This window comes from Anabrus simplex, chromosome 1 (genome assembly GCF_040414725.1).
Source record: "Anabrus simplex isolate iqAnaSimp1 chromosome 1, ASM4041472v1, whole genome shotgun sequence".
Classification (NCBI taxonomy): domain Eukaryota; kingdom Metazoa; phylum Arthropoda; class Insecta; order Orthoptera; family Tettigoniidae; genus Anabrus; species Anabrus simplex.
Genome location: NC_090265.1, coordinates 136,014,138 through 136,032,067, shown reverse-complemented (window position 1 = coordinate 136,032,067; position 17,930 = coordinate 136,014,138). Strand labels below are relative to the sequence as shown.

At 36.6% G+C, this 17,930-nt stretch overlaps 1 protein-coding gene across 1 annotated transcript in view; it reads right to left on the bottom strand.

The window, feature by feature from the left end:
* Positions 1–7,171: 7,171 nt before the first annotated feature.
* The window catches only part of LOC136862973 (angiotensin-converting enzyme), a 278,093-nt gene continuing 267,334 nt past the window's right edge, over positions 7,172–17,930 (bottom strand). Inside the window, exon 13 of the mRNA XM_067139272.2 lies at positions 7,172–9,503. Coding sequence (XP_066995373.2) covers positions 8,942–9,503 — 562 coding nt within the window. The 3' untranslated portion in view covers positions 7,172–8,941. The remainder of the gene's footprint in view (positions 9,504–17,930) is intronic.

The window sequence follows — 17,930 nt, the reverse complement described above, 5'->3', positions numbered from 1 at the left end:
AAGTGCGTGTACAGTATTTAGGCAAGGTCATGGACACGGATATGAGCCACTCAGTTGCCACATGCATTCTTCAGTCTGGCAGCCTCTTTAGTGTCTTGTTAGTTTCTTAGTGTGTTATCAAATACTAAATGATTTTTATTGTATAATCACGCAATGCTTCTATTTAAGTGTAATACATTTGTAATATTGTTTCTTTGGTGAAAGTTTTATTGTATAGTATTGAATCAAAATCTGAAAAGCTTATTTTTTTACACTTAAGTTGGTAAAATGTCAACCTTTAGATCTCTGATTAACTCTTGATTTGCTCCAAGTGCATCAAAAACTTTGAATTTTTTAGTTTTTTCCCTTCTCTCTTTCAGTTCTGATGTATATACCCCCACTCTCCCCCCTTCTGCCGGCTATATATCACAAACACAGGTACTTTTTGTTGCCTGTAGATCTCCCTCTCCCCCTCCCCCCCCCCCCCCCCCCCCTCTTATTCCCAAACTCTGCTACTAGCTAGAATAAACATTGCAGCATAGTTCTAGCACTAGGTTTAAAATTTATATGCCACAAGTTCCAATCAATCCACATTTTAATGAAGTTTCCTTTAATTAATCCAGGACAGGGATAAAGCAGGGAGGGGATGAAGTTGCTCTGCTTATATTCGACCTCAATGCCTACATCATTTTTACAGAGATGGCTCTGCAGTTCTGGAGGTAATTCATCTCTTAGAGACAGGAAACTTATCTACCTCAGAAAATGGTCAGAGCACAGCAACACATTGGATGAAGTTAGTTATGTAACTCGCCATGGACAGATTCATTGATATCATGTAAAGAAGGCAAATGCTCTGCAGCTAAATGAACTAAGGGAACAGGAATACTCTTTAAAAGATCACAGGTAAAAATATGAAAGTTAAAAAATTAAGCTACTGCAATACCACATCTTCTTTCCATCCTTTAAACTAGTGAGATAAAAGAAATCAAGCTTAAAATGGAAACAACCTGTTATGTCTCCTGGAGTCAATGTGACAGTTCTGAAACATTTCAATACATTTATTACAGGAAGAAATGGAAATTAAAATTCACAGCCTGTTTCCAGTCATTTGACCAGGTCAGGAATGGAATGAAGCCCCCATCTAGCAGTGCAGATAGGAACTGTGCCGGCTGTCAAAGCCTGTCACACTCCTCTGGGAATGTAATATAACAATATGATAGTGTGTTACTGGAATGAAAGATAGGAAAACTGGAGTACCCAGAGAAAAACCTGTCTTGCCTCTACTGTCTAGCACAAATCTCACACTGAATGACCAGGATCTGAGCCATGGAATCCAGTGGCAGAAGGCTGGTGTGCTGCCATCTGAGACACAGAGGCTCCACAGCAAGAGACAACCAATCAAAACGAAGTTATAAAATATATTCCTTTCTTTTTTTTTTGCATATGTTAATTATTCTTACTTCACTCAGGTTTTTCAAGCTATCTTTACTGGATACAGTTAAATTCATCAGGGTATCTCATTCATAATCTGCAACCGACAGGAAAGCAGAATGATTGTCTAAATAGACAGAAAGAATGATATGGATGGGACTAAGGTTTCTTTAATTTTTACAATAAAGACAGAAAAACTAAATTAGTAATCAGATTTAGTTTAACTGTCTTAGTCTAGCAGCACAATACAGTTTGTCAAACACTCCCCTGTTACATTAAACGTAGCAGAATTGGAACCTAGTGTGGTTGGTTGGCATTTTAGTGTGTGAAGTGTGACAGGTCCATGTTGATGGAATTACCAACTTGTTAAAAATCCTCTTTTCAGAAAAATTTCAGCACTCCACCATATCTTATTTTTATTATTCTCACACACTATTTCAACTGCTTTCTCCTACTGTCTTTCACATTTTCCCAGTGTTCCCGCAATTCTTCTTCAGTGAGCAGCCCTCCATTCTTCAGTCCACTTCTTGCTAGTTTTCAATTTGGGTTTTGGCTGAAAACTCTATACTTCCAAGTTTCTTCTTCAAAGAGTCACGTTCCGCGATGTCCTCATGCGAGATCCCCACTTTTTTTTAGGTCTTTTTCCTACCTCTATAAACCAGAGCCCTTTGGGTTTTTTTCTCCCACAAAGTAGGCACAGATTCGACTGGACAATCTTCTGGAGCTCATTCGTGTCAGTTATCTGGTCCGTGTGTAGATACAGTTCATCGTTCTCCTCTCTACTCTCCTTGTTCTTTGACCGGGCCTAAAATATTTCTTAAAATCTTCCTCTCTTAGGCTTCCAGTTGTTCTGCCAGGCCTTTCCTGTTCATTGCAAGGCATGCTGGTGCACATAGTGCCTCCGGACAAATAACTGAACATCCACCATATCTTAAATATAATTTAATGGACTTCTTTAAAATAATTTTCTTTCTTATGCCCAATTAAGGAATGCGATTGAACTTATCTAGCTGATGTCCTTGCCTTTTTCTTCTCCCAAAATCTCATCTTCTGACTGTGGCTTTTCTTGCGATCTTCTGACCAGATTTTGATGGTGGTAGTGCTTGGATGATGTTTAAAGGGGTGATTGTCGACTAATTTTCTTAACTTAGATTTGTTTAACACAATGTCATCTGTGATGCCTATTTCCTAAAGATCTTCTCAAACTTCGAGCAGCCAATTTTTTCTTTTCTTTTTTTTTTTTTCACTTTCATTGATAGGGCTAGGTTCAGAATTCCTTTGGTGAATCTCTAATCACTCATTCTGAGAATATGTCTAAAATTCCAAACGTCTTTTCCTAAATGTGTCAGATTTTCCCTGACGTTGGTACAGGTCATGAGATTTCCTTATCTGAATACCTCCTGCACAAAATGGTCGAAAAATTTTCCTTGAGATTTTTCTTTCTTGCTTTTCTACATCTTTAATCAATGATCTGTCCCCAATGATCAGTGTTTCATATTTATTATCATTATTATTATTATTATTATTATTATTATTGTTATTGTAATACTTAAGAAAATGGAAATTGCAACACCATGAAGGCATTGGTCATTTGTGTTGATTTTCAAGATATGGAATGTTGCCATGTAGGTATGTAAACGATCAAAGTTTCAGACCCATTGGATTGTTGCTACAGGTCTCCCCACGTGATTGGTCGCGGAGGAATCAACTCCAGTATACGGACTCTGGTGTAGCGTAGTTGACTTGCAGTCTGTGCAGTGAAGTGTTCCCTGTCAAACATGCCTCGACGACAGAAGAGCACGCTATCAACAACCGTCACCGTTTGAGAGGGCTCGGATAATTGGGCTGTGTGAGGCTGGATTATCGCTAAGGACTGTCGCTGCACATGTTGGCCGACAGGCATCTACGGTACAACATGTATGGCAGCAGTGGTCAAATGAAGGTACCCACACTCGTAGACCTGGCACAGGCCCAGCACGACAGACAACTGTGAGAGAGGATCGCCGCATCGTTCGGATGGCCCGAATGGAACCCCATGCAACAGCAGTGCAAATTCGAGCAGCTGTGGCACCCCATGTTACACAACAAACAGTTGGTAATCGTCTGCGTGCAGCTGGGTTACAAGCCCGTGTCCCTGCAGAAGGTGTTCCATTGACCCCACAACAGCGACGTGTAAGGCTGGCCTGGTGTCGAGAAAGATCGACGTGGGTCGACGAATGGCATAGGGTCATCTTTAGTGATGAATCTCTCTCGTCTTGCCCACAGTGATCGCCGGAATGGTGTGCGCCGACGTACCGGGGAGAGGGGCCGCCCAGATTTAATTGTCGAGAGGCACACGGGGCCAACACCAAGCATTATGGTCTGGGGAGCTATTGGCTTTAATGTGAAATCACAGTTAGTGCTTGTTGAGGGCACTATGACTGCTCGACAGTACGTTTATAGGGTACTCAATCCAGTGGTTGTCCCTATGATGGCGAACATTGCTAATGGGATGTTTCAGCAGGACAATGCCCGGGTTCACACTGCACGCAACTCCAGAGAAGCTCTCCACGAAATCACAACCTTAGAATGGCCCGCCAGATCCCCGGACTTCAGTCCTATTGAGTATGTATGGGACATGGGTCGACAACTGGCTAACCATCCTCAGCCACCCACAACTCTGGAACAACTAACCCATACAGTGTAGCAAGCATGGGCTACTATTCCTCAGGAAGCGATCCAGGGCCTTATTGACTCCATGCCTCGACGAATTCATCAATATATTGCAGCTCGTGGTGGGCACATCCTGTATTGATTATTGTCCAAAATTGCGGTCAGAGGGCCCTGAAAGTGTTATGGAATCACAACCGAACACTCGTCCTGCATGTTCAACTGCAGCAATGTAGCACCACTCCTGGGTGTTGCAATTTCTATTTTATTCAGTGTATTATTATTATTATTATTATTATTATTATTATTATTATTATATTGTGGTTGGATTCGGTATTTAACAAATTCAATTATGCAGAACATGCTTTGGAATTGTGAATTATTAGACTCTCAAGTTAAATTAGAGAGGAAGGACCCTTGGTTGGGATTTATGTCCACAGTTGCCTTTCCAAATAATTGGCAATTTGATAATCTCAAACTTCGAGCCAAACTACTTAACCTGAACCGATATAAAATTTTTATGTAAATATTTTAAGTGAATGTCTGCTATAGTCGCAGTTTTCAACAATTAGACTAATATCACAAATGAAGTACCACAGATGCTATCTTATTTCAAGAATGATGTCTCATGTAATCCCATTTTTTCAGAACATTTGAACATTGCAACAAGCAAAAATGGACTTTAAAAAATAACTGATATATTGAAAATCAAAGTTGCCACTATAGACTAATTTTCTAAACAAAAAAACAAAACTACTTTAGGAAGAAGTTTCACTACAATAAGCAATACATCAAAGTATAACAAAGCATAACATAACTGCTCCGTCTTCTTTATTGACAGTGACACGAACTATTAACATAATTTATTATTTTCACCATGTTGGTCCGTATTGACTTATATTCAAATTTCTATAGAACACTTTTCCGCCTTATCAATACTTTACATTTTTTACTATATTTAATTACTGTATATGTTTCAAGAGCCAACTACTCTTCTTCAGCGGTGCCAAAACAATCTTTGGACTTGGTACAAATAGAACAATTATATATAATCTTGAAATTGTTACAATATTTCTCTGTGTTTTACCTTTCACTTTTTTACTATGTTACTTGTTACAGACTTTAAACTAGAATTTTCAAATTATAAATAAGAAAATCTATTAAATTAATCACTATATGCTAATTTTACGTCCTTATTTACATCTAAAAAGAATGAAATGTTTCTTGGTGTCTAAATTTAAGTTTACTTTGCCATTTAGTAAAACACTTTAAAATAGTTTCTAATTTGTAAAAATAAGTAACACCTATAAAGTTAGTCACTGTTAAAATATTTTCTGCCCTCTTGAAATTTTTTCTTCTTTCCTTTAGTCTGCTATAATTCTGAGACGTCTCATGAATCTGAATTTCCTCCTTTTAGTCCCATCCAATTCTTTGAGAACAGCAGCCTATTCAATCATCTGCTGCTTCAACCTTTCCGACTCCCCCCGGAGATGCAACTCTTCATTTACAGTCTCTCTGGTTTCAATAGACCGTTGTTCTGGTTGTGACACTTCCACCACCCTTCCTTCTTAACAGGAATAGAAGAAGCAGATCGTCCGTTCACAACTTCCTGACTTCGTTTCTTCGGTGTAGATGTGACTGAACTTAAATCAGCTTTAGGTAATGCTCTTCAATTAGTAGAGAAACTTATATCAGTCACTATTCCTGTTAAGAAGAAAGAGGTGGAAGTGTCACAGCCAGAACAACAGTCTTGAAACCAGAGAGACTGTACATGAAGAGTTGCATCTCTGGGGGGAGTTGGAAAGGTTGAAAATGCAGATGATGGAATAGGCTGCTGTTCTCAAAGAATTGGACGGGACTAAGAGGAGGAAATTCAGATTCATGCGACGTCTCAGAATTATAGCAGACTTAAGGAAAGAAGAAAAAATTTCAAGGAGAGAGCAGAAAATATTTTAACGTAGTGACTAACTTTATAGGTGTTACTTATTTTTACAAATTAGAGACTATTTTAAAGTGTTTTACTAAATGGCAAAGTAAACTTAAATTTAGACACGAAGAAACATTTTATTCTTTCTAGATGTAAATAAGGACGTAAAATTAGCATATAGTGATTAATTTAATAGATTTTATTATTTATGATTTGAAAATTCTAGTTTGAAGTCTGTAACAAGTGACATAGTAAAAAAGTGAAAGGTAAAACACAGAAATATTGTAACAATTTCAAGATTATATATAATTGTTCTATTTGTACCAAAGCACCAAGTCCAAAGATTAATTGAAGTTTTGGCACCGTTGAAGAAGAGAGTACTGTAGTTGGCTCTCGAAACATGTACGGTAATTAAATATAATAAAATATGTAATGTATTGACAAGGCGGAAAAGTGTTCTATAGAGATATGAACTATGAACATTTCGAAAACCTTAAGACTAACAAAATTCTACACTTCTCCACACTGCTAAATGCAAATGGAATATTAGGGACATGCGTAGTTGTTCACTTGGAGCAATACAAAGTAAAAATATATTCATCTATAACAAAAATATACAAAAATAATTAATGGAGAAGTACCTCTTATTGCCTTTCATTATTTAAATACTGTATCTTATGTCTCTACATATATTCTTTTGGAAACTATCCCTATTCTTGGTGGATATTACCATCATTTCAGCTCGACTGGAAATGGAATGAACAAATATATGAATACAGTAAATATCTAATGTGGAACTTTGAATACTAGTGTTATGCAAGTTCACTCATGTTCACTGAAACATTCTGTAAAGAGAAGTACAATGTTAGCACAGAAATCTAAGATTAGCACATCTTTCCTTAATTTTATTGAAGTGATTGACTGAAAAAATTTCTACATTTAAGAGAATGCAATATCTTTTGTGGAGTCAATATTGCTTCCTCTGCGTTTGTAGAGGAATGGGTTATCTTCTCAATCGTACAAAAATTGTTTTAAAATCCTTTGAAGACAATTTATATATACACACTCCACCCAGATTCCCTTTACTGTCATTAAAAAAAATCTATTAAAGTGGTGCAAGTATGATCTATTGGTGTAAGGAAAAAAGGAAAATTGTTCTGTGTTAGTAAAAAGCTCCAGGATGTGTTCACTGAGATATAAATATGGATTATTCTCACAAGCTACAGACAAATTATTGGAATATTTTCTCTTCCTAGTAAATCACTCCAATTTCAGCTTAACTACTAACAGTAATTTAACAGGGAAACTAGACATATGTACCTTCCAAAACCATCAACATTAACTCCAAGAATGTCTGTACATAGGAATCTTGTTTATCCAGCCCTCATGATCTAGATCTCTATTTAATCTGGATTTGTACCAGTACAGTTTATTTTCTCCCCCACTTCAACATGAAGATATAGGTTAGCATAACATCAGATGAAGAAATGATTGCCACCTGTTCAACAGGCAATTGTGAATTTGGAAGCAAAAGTGGTGTTTCAGCATATGAAGTGACAGCTCATAAGGAAGCAATAACACAGCTGGAAAAGCTTAAAAGTTTACTTAGAATGCTGGACAAAAATAACTTCAGCCAAAAATATGTTTGTGAAATGTCTGCACAATCTTGCTGCGCTTAACCACCACACTAACTCGAAACAAAAGAAACTTGCATAATGACTCGTAAAATGAAACTTTAATTAAATGAGTATAATACTGAGTTTAAGTAAAGAAATGTGCGTTTTCATTTCTTGTTTGTATTGAAGGTTTGTATGGATTAAGCAGCATATATTCACTTGCCCAGATTTTTCTTAATCTGGATCACTTCCAGTCCCATCTACTCTGGATAAACGAGGTTCTTATGTATTACACTTCAGTTTCATGCAGTGACTAGTTCATAAACATTGAACTAAATCACAAATACAAAGTTGTTCACTGAACTCTGTAAAAGTACATGGAATGCATCACTACCTTACACTTGAAGGTAAGATTTGGTCCCAAAAGTAGGCAGCTTTTGTATCAATGTCAGCCTGTGACCATCTATGAACAGGTTATGATGAAATATAAACAATAGGAACAAATGAAAAATCACTGCACTTGGTTCATCTTCATTAGGTCTGTACTGTACATCACTGTATTAGCAGCACACTAAGTAGGCTAATAGGAAAGAAACCAAGAAGTGTGTAAGTCAATAAGCACAGGAAGCTACACAAGGGCAGCTTGTCATAGTACTTTTTATACATATTCCTTCTCTCATTTCTAACTTATTAACTTTTGATTTTCTCTTAGGGCTTAAGCAAGTAGTTCACACATCACTTTGTATTGTCATGATCATATACCATGGTTTATCATAAAATTTTATCAGTGATTTACCTATCTATTGCTTTCTGAATTAATCAGCCATTTGAACGTATCACACATTTACACTTAGTGAAAAATACCCGTTTACTTTCCTTCCGACTTTTGCTGAAAGAAACCTACTTCATTTCACAGATCAGAAAGTATACCAACCACTCGCTATTTAATTCAAGTGAAGTAAAACAGCACACTTAAGATATCTAGGAAGTCTTGCTGATAACTATGCTCGATAATCTTCTTGGCATTGAAACTTGACAAACACACCTGGAAACATTACTTTGTACTTCCTGGCCAAATATGACCAAAAAACTGTTCAATAATGTATTATTGACCATGGGAAGTACACACATTTATATTATAACTTTTATATCAGACAGTTCTCTTAATATTTACAAATGCCTTAGTGGACGTACTATCAACACATTCTACAACAAAGTTGTCACCTAACACAGAATTTCCAATAAATAACTTTGTAGAGTGAAACTTTGAAGAAGTCAAAACATGTGGGGAAGTAAGATTCATCACAATGAATTCAAAAACCAGCACTACATAGTATTATTATCGTTCAGTGGTTGGTCTCCTATTCCTCTGGTACTTCCGTTTGTAACAGCGCCTGGCAGCGACAAGAACTCCTGCCGTCACTGCTAAAGCAAATACTACCAAACTAGCTATCAAAATTGCTGTACTGGCTTCTGAGGAACCTTTCTTTACCTCAGTTTCAAGTGTGATATTACTGGAAGAGCTTGAGAGTGTGGCATTGATGTCAATATTTTCTAGTTTGGTTACTAAACTTTCTGTAGACAGCTCAGGTTTCGGTGTTGAGGGTGGTTGATCCCGTGGCTCTTCTTCCTCCTCCTTCACCTTCTCCATCTCTATCTCCATCTCCACAACCTCCCCCACAACGTCAGCAGACATATCGGGTGCCGGAGTTGGCCTTGGAGTAGTGATCTCTACTACACGACGAGTAACTTTGGGATCATTTTCTTTTACACTTTTCTCAAGAAGCTTCTCCAGGGGACTGAAATACTCCAACAGGGCTTCTGTTGAGATATAGTTTATATTTAATAGTTCCTGGATCACATCTGGCCACTTTCCTGACAGGGATTTGGTCATCATAGTTCTGAAAATTTAAACAAAAAATTGTTATTTATATCAAATTACAGATAGTCCTTAAAAAATTCACTGTACTTTCTTTTCACTCACTATTGGTACTCAAGCTCAGAGCTTAAAACTAGACAATATGAGAAGACTAGTACCATTATGTTAACAGATCTGATAGAACTAAACATCAGACATTTGCTCATCAATGACAAAAACTTTGAATTTTCATGAAGGTGTGCAAAGTAAGTAAATAATTAACAATGAGTTACAACAATTTCTCTGCCAGTTTTCATGGTAGATAAGTTGTATAATCAAAGTGCTTTTGGCTAATTTTATTCAGCCATCTCCCACAAATGACTCTTGGGACATAAGCGCAATCTTCACTGTAGGAACGTATTCCAAAATTATACATACCAATACATATTTCTTTCATAATATCCACTTGAAGTGGGGAGTTCAGGAAAGGCAGTGCATGTTGAATACATAAACATACAAATTTTCTGAAACTGCTTTACTATCTTGGCCAGTCACCACCGATCTGTGCTGTCAACCAGGTGGCAGATTCCCTATGTGCCATTTCACAGTTCTATATATGCACTAGTCGGAACTAAAATGGAGTTAAAGTTACTAAAATGTCAATGTGAAAACAGCTAACGTCAATACGAACTAAAATGATGATCTTTTCATCAGGTAGTTACCAAAAGAACCATACGTAGAAGGCGGTGAAAAAAGAATGACAAATGGAGATTATTTAAACCAATTATTAGAAAGAAGATTTTTTTTCCTAGGGCATTATTTCTTTAATCTGAACTTCAGCAAGCAAGACGTAGACGAGTACAAGTAAAGAAACCTGTTTATTGGAATTAAACATCTAATATTGACGGAGAGTATAATTTGCAGCAACACGCACGACATCAGCTGCAGAAATTAAATTGCTGCGCGAAATTAAACGACCAGCGAAAAGAATTATCAAGATTGATACGATACATCACGACTTGACTTAGAAGACCTATATTTGTCCGATACTGCTTATTACAGACAGCAGAGACTGACCAGCTGTCAAGTGCATTTATAATAAAGAGAACATAGAGAAATCACATTCGCTTTCCAAGCAAGATAGATAGTTATTACCAATCTCACCTTATTTGAAACTACTATGTTGTGATTAATAGTCCCAAAGCAGAACTTACATATCATAAGCATTCCAAAACAGACAATTGTAAGATGACGACACTAAGTAACATATTTTATTATTCTGTTCCAAACGCACGAGATTCTACTATGATGCTGTAAAAGGACGAAGGCGATACTACTCGGGCTATGGCAGCGCAATCCGATGTTGATACTCCAGGATGATTAGAGATCAGCTGGGAGGAGCTGAGATGTACCCATACAGCTAAAAGAGAACCATGGAGAGAGGTCTACCTTTCTGATGACCAGATGCGAGATGGCAACAGGATTCAATAAGTAAAGTTAAGTCCTCTATGAGTTGTTTTCGTAAGTAAAAATCTTTATTTGGCTATGTGATATGTTTTGTGACAGTGTGAGTGTGTGCGTACACATACATCGAAATGAGTTTATAGGATGTAGGTATAGTCAACCAGTGATAACCGTTCGTAATATTATCAATGTGGTGTGAGAGAAGGTAACTCGTATTTTTATCATTATCAGTGAGGTGTATAAAGTGCGAGATAGATGTTAATACACATGTGCGACGATTTCATCAGGCTAGTGAGTTAAGAGATCGTATTTAGGAAATGTGTACGGTGAAATATGAAGTAGTACCGCTTAGAGTTATGATACATTTTTCTTTGACACTATGACGGTAGGAATAATGTTATAATATGAGAAGATTGTGGCACATATGCATCGTGTTTAATGAAATGATGTGCTTATAATGTATTGAGATATTTATTACGTGAAGTATGGAATGATAATTGATGAATAAGAATGATGATATAGGCTGATGATGATTAATGATAGTAATATTTGTTTTTCTTCAAGAGATTGGTCATAGTAGTCTTATGTGAGATGTTATTTCCAAGTTATGCATTCCGAGATATATATTGAAAACGTACTACTTTCAATTATTATTATTATTATTCATTTCCATCTGCATCATTTGTTTTCTCGTTCCCTTGTTTCTTAGGTTAACGCAGTTTTTAGTATCAATTATTATTTCAAATTAACACCTGTTTCACTGAATTTTGTCACAATAAGTTGTTTTTTGCTCTGCATATTCATGTAAATATTGTATATGTGTGCTATTTTGTTTCCGTCTAGGCTCTCTTGTTTGTTTTTTCATTTGCGCTTTCATTATGTTTTTTAGCATTTTTTCAACTCATATTATGTAAATTATTCCAACCCCCCTAATTTTTTCACTGAAGATGGCTCAAACGAGCCGAAACATGTCTGAACTTGTTTACTCCGTCTAATGACGGAATATATGATTTATTGAATAGGAGGATACTTTCATTTTTCGCCATTGTAAAGCTACTTTCAATTGCTAATTCTAATCCTAGGTACACTCAAGGTAGCTTAGGATACGATCTCACCGGGCGAGTTGGCCGTGCGCGTACAGGCGCGCGGCTGTGAGCTTGCATCCGGGAGATAGTAGGTTCGAATCCCCCTATCGGCAGCCCTGAAGATGGTTTTCCGTGGTTTCCCATTTTCACACCAGGCAAATGCTGGGGCTGTACCTTAATTAAGGCCACGGCCGCTTCCTTCCAACTCTTGGGCCTTTCCTATCCCATCGTCGCCATAAGACCTACCTATGTCGGTGTGACGTAAAGCCCCTAGCAAAATAAAAAGATACGATCTCAATACCATCAGTGCAATGTTATTTTGAGTATTAAGGGTCATCAAACGAGCCATGAGGCTAACGATGATAATTTGTCCTTCACTGAATTATTTATGACAATTTTAGAGAACTCTCACACATAACCTAATTTCTGATTTTGTTTAAGCAAGTTGACATATCACTGGAGATCTAGTTACTCATATAAGGATTTTTTTGTTGAAGATAGTCTTTTAACATGCCAGATTTTCTACCTGTGGTATGATTTGTTAGAAAATTAGCAAAATACACTTGATAATGCTACTTTTAGCCAAATATGCACTTAAATTAATTCTGAACCTTGGATTAAGGTAATAATTTTTAGGATTTACCACATAAGCCACATGACTATATTATTTTAAGATCAATTACGACTCATAGCGGACATGACTTTGCTTATGCTGAGGTCAAATACTAAGAAACCGGATGATGCAAATACCACTTGAGCATATATTAATGAACTGAAGTTATTAGAAAATTGCAAATGATTTTCCATGTGATTTTCAGTTGTTTATGGACACAAAATATTAAGTACAGCACAGAATGACATTCGTTTTGCTAGTCATGTATGAGTTAAATATTAATCGACAGAATTTTTAAATTATTTTGAGGAGCAATTTGGCTCAAGAAGAAGAGATTCCAACTCTTAATGAAATATTTATCAGACATTTCAAACTGCGTTCTACATTCTTTTGAACAACTGATCTGGAATAATGTACATATTAATTAATGTAACTTTCTTTTCATTTTCATCTAGCTAGATGCATCTAATATTTTCAATGTTATTTAGTATATTTTGCTTCACCAATACTTTTAATTTTTCAACTGATTTTCTGGACATTATCTTAACTTATATATTACTTAAATATTTTCAAGAGGCCAAAGTGTTGATAGATTGATAATTATGGCCTAGGTTTTAGTTACCTGCTACTAGCTTTCCAAACTTAATTTTTCCTTTTACTTCAATTTAGCAGTGACAGACCACTGCATACTGAATTGATGGATCAACGAAGATCAAATAACTTTAATTCCAAGCATCTTAGTGTGACAAAGAAGAATTCTTAGAGTACTACGAGATTATTTACTCAATATGGGATATTTCAATGAGGTTTTAGGTGAACCTTTTTTTTCCCCCAATATTTGAATTGAGCAATCAATAAATGATGAGTGGTGAAACTTCACAATTCTTTTAATGTCTCCTTAGGATAAGAATTAGTTGTAAGACTATAATAACTTATTCTACCTGCAATTTCTTTGGCGACATATATGGATTAGTTGTAAGACCGTATTAACTTATTTTATCTGCAATTAATTTGGCGACATGTGTATATGGTATCTGACTGATAGCGTGTAGGAGACGTCCTTCGACGTAGGTTGAGATTTACCATAAGTTCACCGGTGTACTTTCTCAAGCGGAACTCATAGCCCATAAACGTTAATCAGCAAGAAGTACTTATAGTAAGAGCTAGTCTGGATCTCTTGTGTCCTCACCTGGACGCAGGAACGGTGCACCTAGTTTACCTAATTTTTTGATAAGAAGTTTGAAATTTATTGGAGATTTCCCTTCATATTCTATTCCCTAATTCCTTTTCCTATAAATTAACATTTGCCCCAATTTGTCCTCTTGAATTACAACTTTATCATCATATTAAGGTATTTCCTACTTTTAAAAATTCCACTCAAGCTTATTCATCTCCTAATGACGGTCCACGCATCACTTTTTTTTTTTGCTAGGGGCTTTACGTCGCACCGACACAGATAGGTCTTATGGCGACGATGGGATAGGAAAGGCCTAGGAGTTGGAAGGAAGCGGCCGTGGCCTTATTTAAGGTACAGCCCCAGCATTTGCCTGGTGTGAAAATGGGAAACCACGGAAAACCATCTTCAGGGCTGCCGATAGTGGGATTCGAACCTACTATCTCCCGGATGCAAGCTCACAGCCGCGCGCCTCTACGCGCACGGCCAACTCACCCGGTAAACATCACTCTTGACAGCCTGGAATATACAACTTACAAGTAACTAATCTCATTTTGTTCCATAATGAAGATACAATAAGTAAAATTCTTTCAAGAATAATATTACTGTGTCCACCTATTCAATACAATTATATTTTGTAGTGATTAAATCCTACATGAATTATAAACACTAGTTAGGAACACGTTTTGCCCTAGTTTTGGGCATCTTCAGCCTAATACTAATCTTAAGGTCAAGTCTTAAATCTAGTAGACATTGGAACTTAATACTAAATACAATGGTCTTGTGCTAAAAAAATTTTACAAAAGTAGTGCCTTAAGTGATATTTACATCGTTTACAATATGTACATTGAATAAAAAGCCAGAATTTGTGAACAAGGAAGCAACTAAATTTATTTTAGTCGTTCAGACACAACCGGAACATGTAATTCCAGCTGACGTCTGATAAGACAATTACAGACAACACATATTCCTCCCAAGATTGAACAATGCACCAACGGGAACGTTAATCGACAAGAATGGCACAAAATTCCAAAATGATTTATCAGATGAGCACTAATGAATTATATCAACAATGTGTTTCCAACATACATGTTTTAACCTATAAAATCTTACCGTCCAACCATGCTGCTTTCTAAAGGAATATTCAAACCCAACATGATCGGCTGTATACCACGGTTCCGATTTTGTAACAATATTCTTACAACATAGGTGACCACCTTTGTACAAACCAACTATAAAACCTTCAACCTAATGTTCTTCCATACAGTCTGAGAAGCCCCAATTCACACTGATCTATCTCTAGTCAATTAAACTTTCATCCATGCAGCAAGAGAAATCCAATTTTACACTTCGGACATTTTCTAGTCGTTGTGTAAAATAAATTAATTTAGTTGCTTCCTTGTTCACAAATTCCGGCTTTTTATTTAATGTCTTTATTGTAAACTACGTAAATATCACCTAAGGCACTACTTTTGTAAAAAAAAATTTAGCATAAGACCATTGTATTTAGTATTAAGTTCCAATGTTTAATAGATTTAAGACTTGACCTTAAGATTAGTATTAGGCTGAAGATGCCCAAAACTAGGGCGAAACATGCCCCTAACTAATGTTTATAATTCATGTAGGATTTAATCACTACAAAATATAATTGTATTGAATAGGTGGACACAGCAGAACTTAGTCAAGCTACTCTTCTCCTTACTCCCACAGTCTTCCCAGCCTAAAGTCAACATTTTCGCAACACTACTCTTGTCGTAAATCACCCAGAACAAATTTTGCTGCTTTCCTTTAGATAATTTACAGTTCTCGAATCAAGTAATCCTGGTGACGGACCGATATGGAACCATACCGGTAATCTAACTGGAGTCTTACAAGCAACTTACATGCACTCTCAGAACCAAAAAACTTATCTATGATTCCAATTTTTACTCTTATTTATATAGTTTTTTTTAATGTTCCAATAATACTACCTTGCAGACCTCCTCCTCCCCCCCCCCCCCCACTCACCATCATTACATGAACAAGTACTATTTTCTCTATCCTAATTTTCCAAGTTCTGTTTTTAAGTTATGTAGCCACCCATTTTGTCACATTTGTCTAGTCCAATAGCCCTCGTTTTTATCTGTAGTCTTCCATTATTTACCCTTTTAAACAAACCTTAGATTGGCCAATAGCAATACAGGCTATTTGACCTCTTGAATAAAAAAAATCTGCTGTATCTTACTGGAACACCTCCCTGGAGTAACCTTTCCTAAACCTGAACTGCCTTCAATCAAACCAGTTAGCAATTTTCCAAACATGCCAAATGTAATTGGAAAGAATGCCTTCCCAGAGCTTACATTTAACAAACATTGAGCTTTATGTTTATCACTCTTTTGCATGCTGGGGCTATTATAGCAACTCTCCATTCACTTTGTATAACTCATTCATGCAAACAGTGATCAAGTACTTCAAATGTGGTACTATTTCCAAACCCATTGTCTTCAGTATATCCCTAGAGAGCTTATCAATTCTAGCTGTACTAGTTTTCATTTTTTATATATTACTGTAAATCTCTTTGATATAGGTAAATATGCTAGTATTGGTCACTTCCTCTAACTGTACATTATCATTATATCGAACTATCTTTACATATTGCTGATGAAATACTTTTGCCTTTTGTAAATTCTCATATACCTATACAATCCCTTGTTTATTAAAACTTCCTAGGACTATAATTCATACAACTTCCAATTATCCTTACCCTTAGTTGATATTTTTTCTTTTTTTCTTTTGCCAAATGTAACTTTCTACCAAATTCCCTAGATATCTATTTACTTCTGCAATAATTCGTAACTATTTCTTTCTAACCTGCACCTTCTCCTTAATCTCTGTATTTCTCTGTTATAACGCTGTGAATTTTTACCATTCCTTACCACCTTCAACAGGTACAAACCTGTTTTCACACTGAATCATTACTGATCTGCATTTAGGGCAGTCACCCAGGTGGCAGATTCCCTGTCTGTTGTTTCCCTAGCCCTCCTCTTCCTATAAACTAATGTTCCTCCCAATTTGTCCTCTTGAATTCGAACCATCTTCACACTAGCCGATTTACCCATGCTTCACTATGGAACTAAATTGCATAGAGAGTTCTAGGTGAAGTAGTGTACACGTAAGATTATTAAATTGCATGGCTCTCAGCATTACTATACCCGAGAACTGTGTGATCTGATTTTCTGCTAGTGGTTTAACTTTGCATTAACATATTAAAGCTTTTCGGCAACGTATGGAGGGAAAGGGCTAGGGAGGTATTGGCCATGGCAGTAAGGTATAGCCCCAGCATTTGCCTGGTGTGAAAATGTGAAACCACTAAACAATCTCAAGGGCTGTCAATGGTGGGATTCAAATCCACCATCCCCCGAATGCTAACTCACAGCTGTGCGACTAACCACACAGCCAACTCTTTCAGCCAGTAGTTTTTATGGCTTTTACTATGAAAACACTTTCCTGCATCTTGTTCATTGTCATGCTACTGTATACTGTATTGACCATGAATAACATTGTTCTACTACATGGGTTGGAATCGAGGCCCACACATCACAAAATTATCTTTCTACAAGTCACTTCAGGATATTCCATCACCCAATGACAAATTTGACATTCTTTGGGTGTTGTATGTCAGATCAGCACATACTCTGGCAGACCTACCATGCACTCTGACCCACCAGTTTGCATATACTGATGACCTTGCAATAGTTTCCCACTACTCCTGTGCAGATGTTAGAATATAACCTAAATGCAGGCCTAGAAACTCTTTTTGAGTCAGTATTTCAGAAAATGATTGATACCAAGCACCAGGAAAACAGAAACCTGTTTCTTTAAACTCAACAGACAGGCTTATTGAACACTACTCTTTTCACTCAATGGTACCCCTCTGCGAAATTTCTGTCAGAGGTTTTGTGGCTAAAATCTTCTCTACCCACCACCTTGTTTCCATTCTATGATCAGCTGTATCACATACCGTTTTTCATTTTGGATTGAGAGACAAAAAAAAAAAAAAAATAGAAACTTACTTTCCTATGTTTTGCAAGGTTTAAGACTTCATAAAATATCCTGAGAGCTTATGTGGCTCAGGTAGCAGTGCACCAGCCTTGC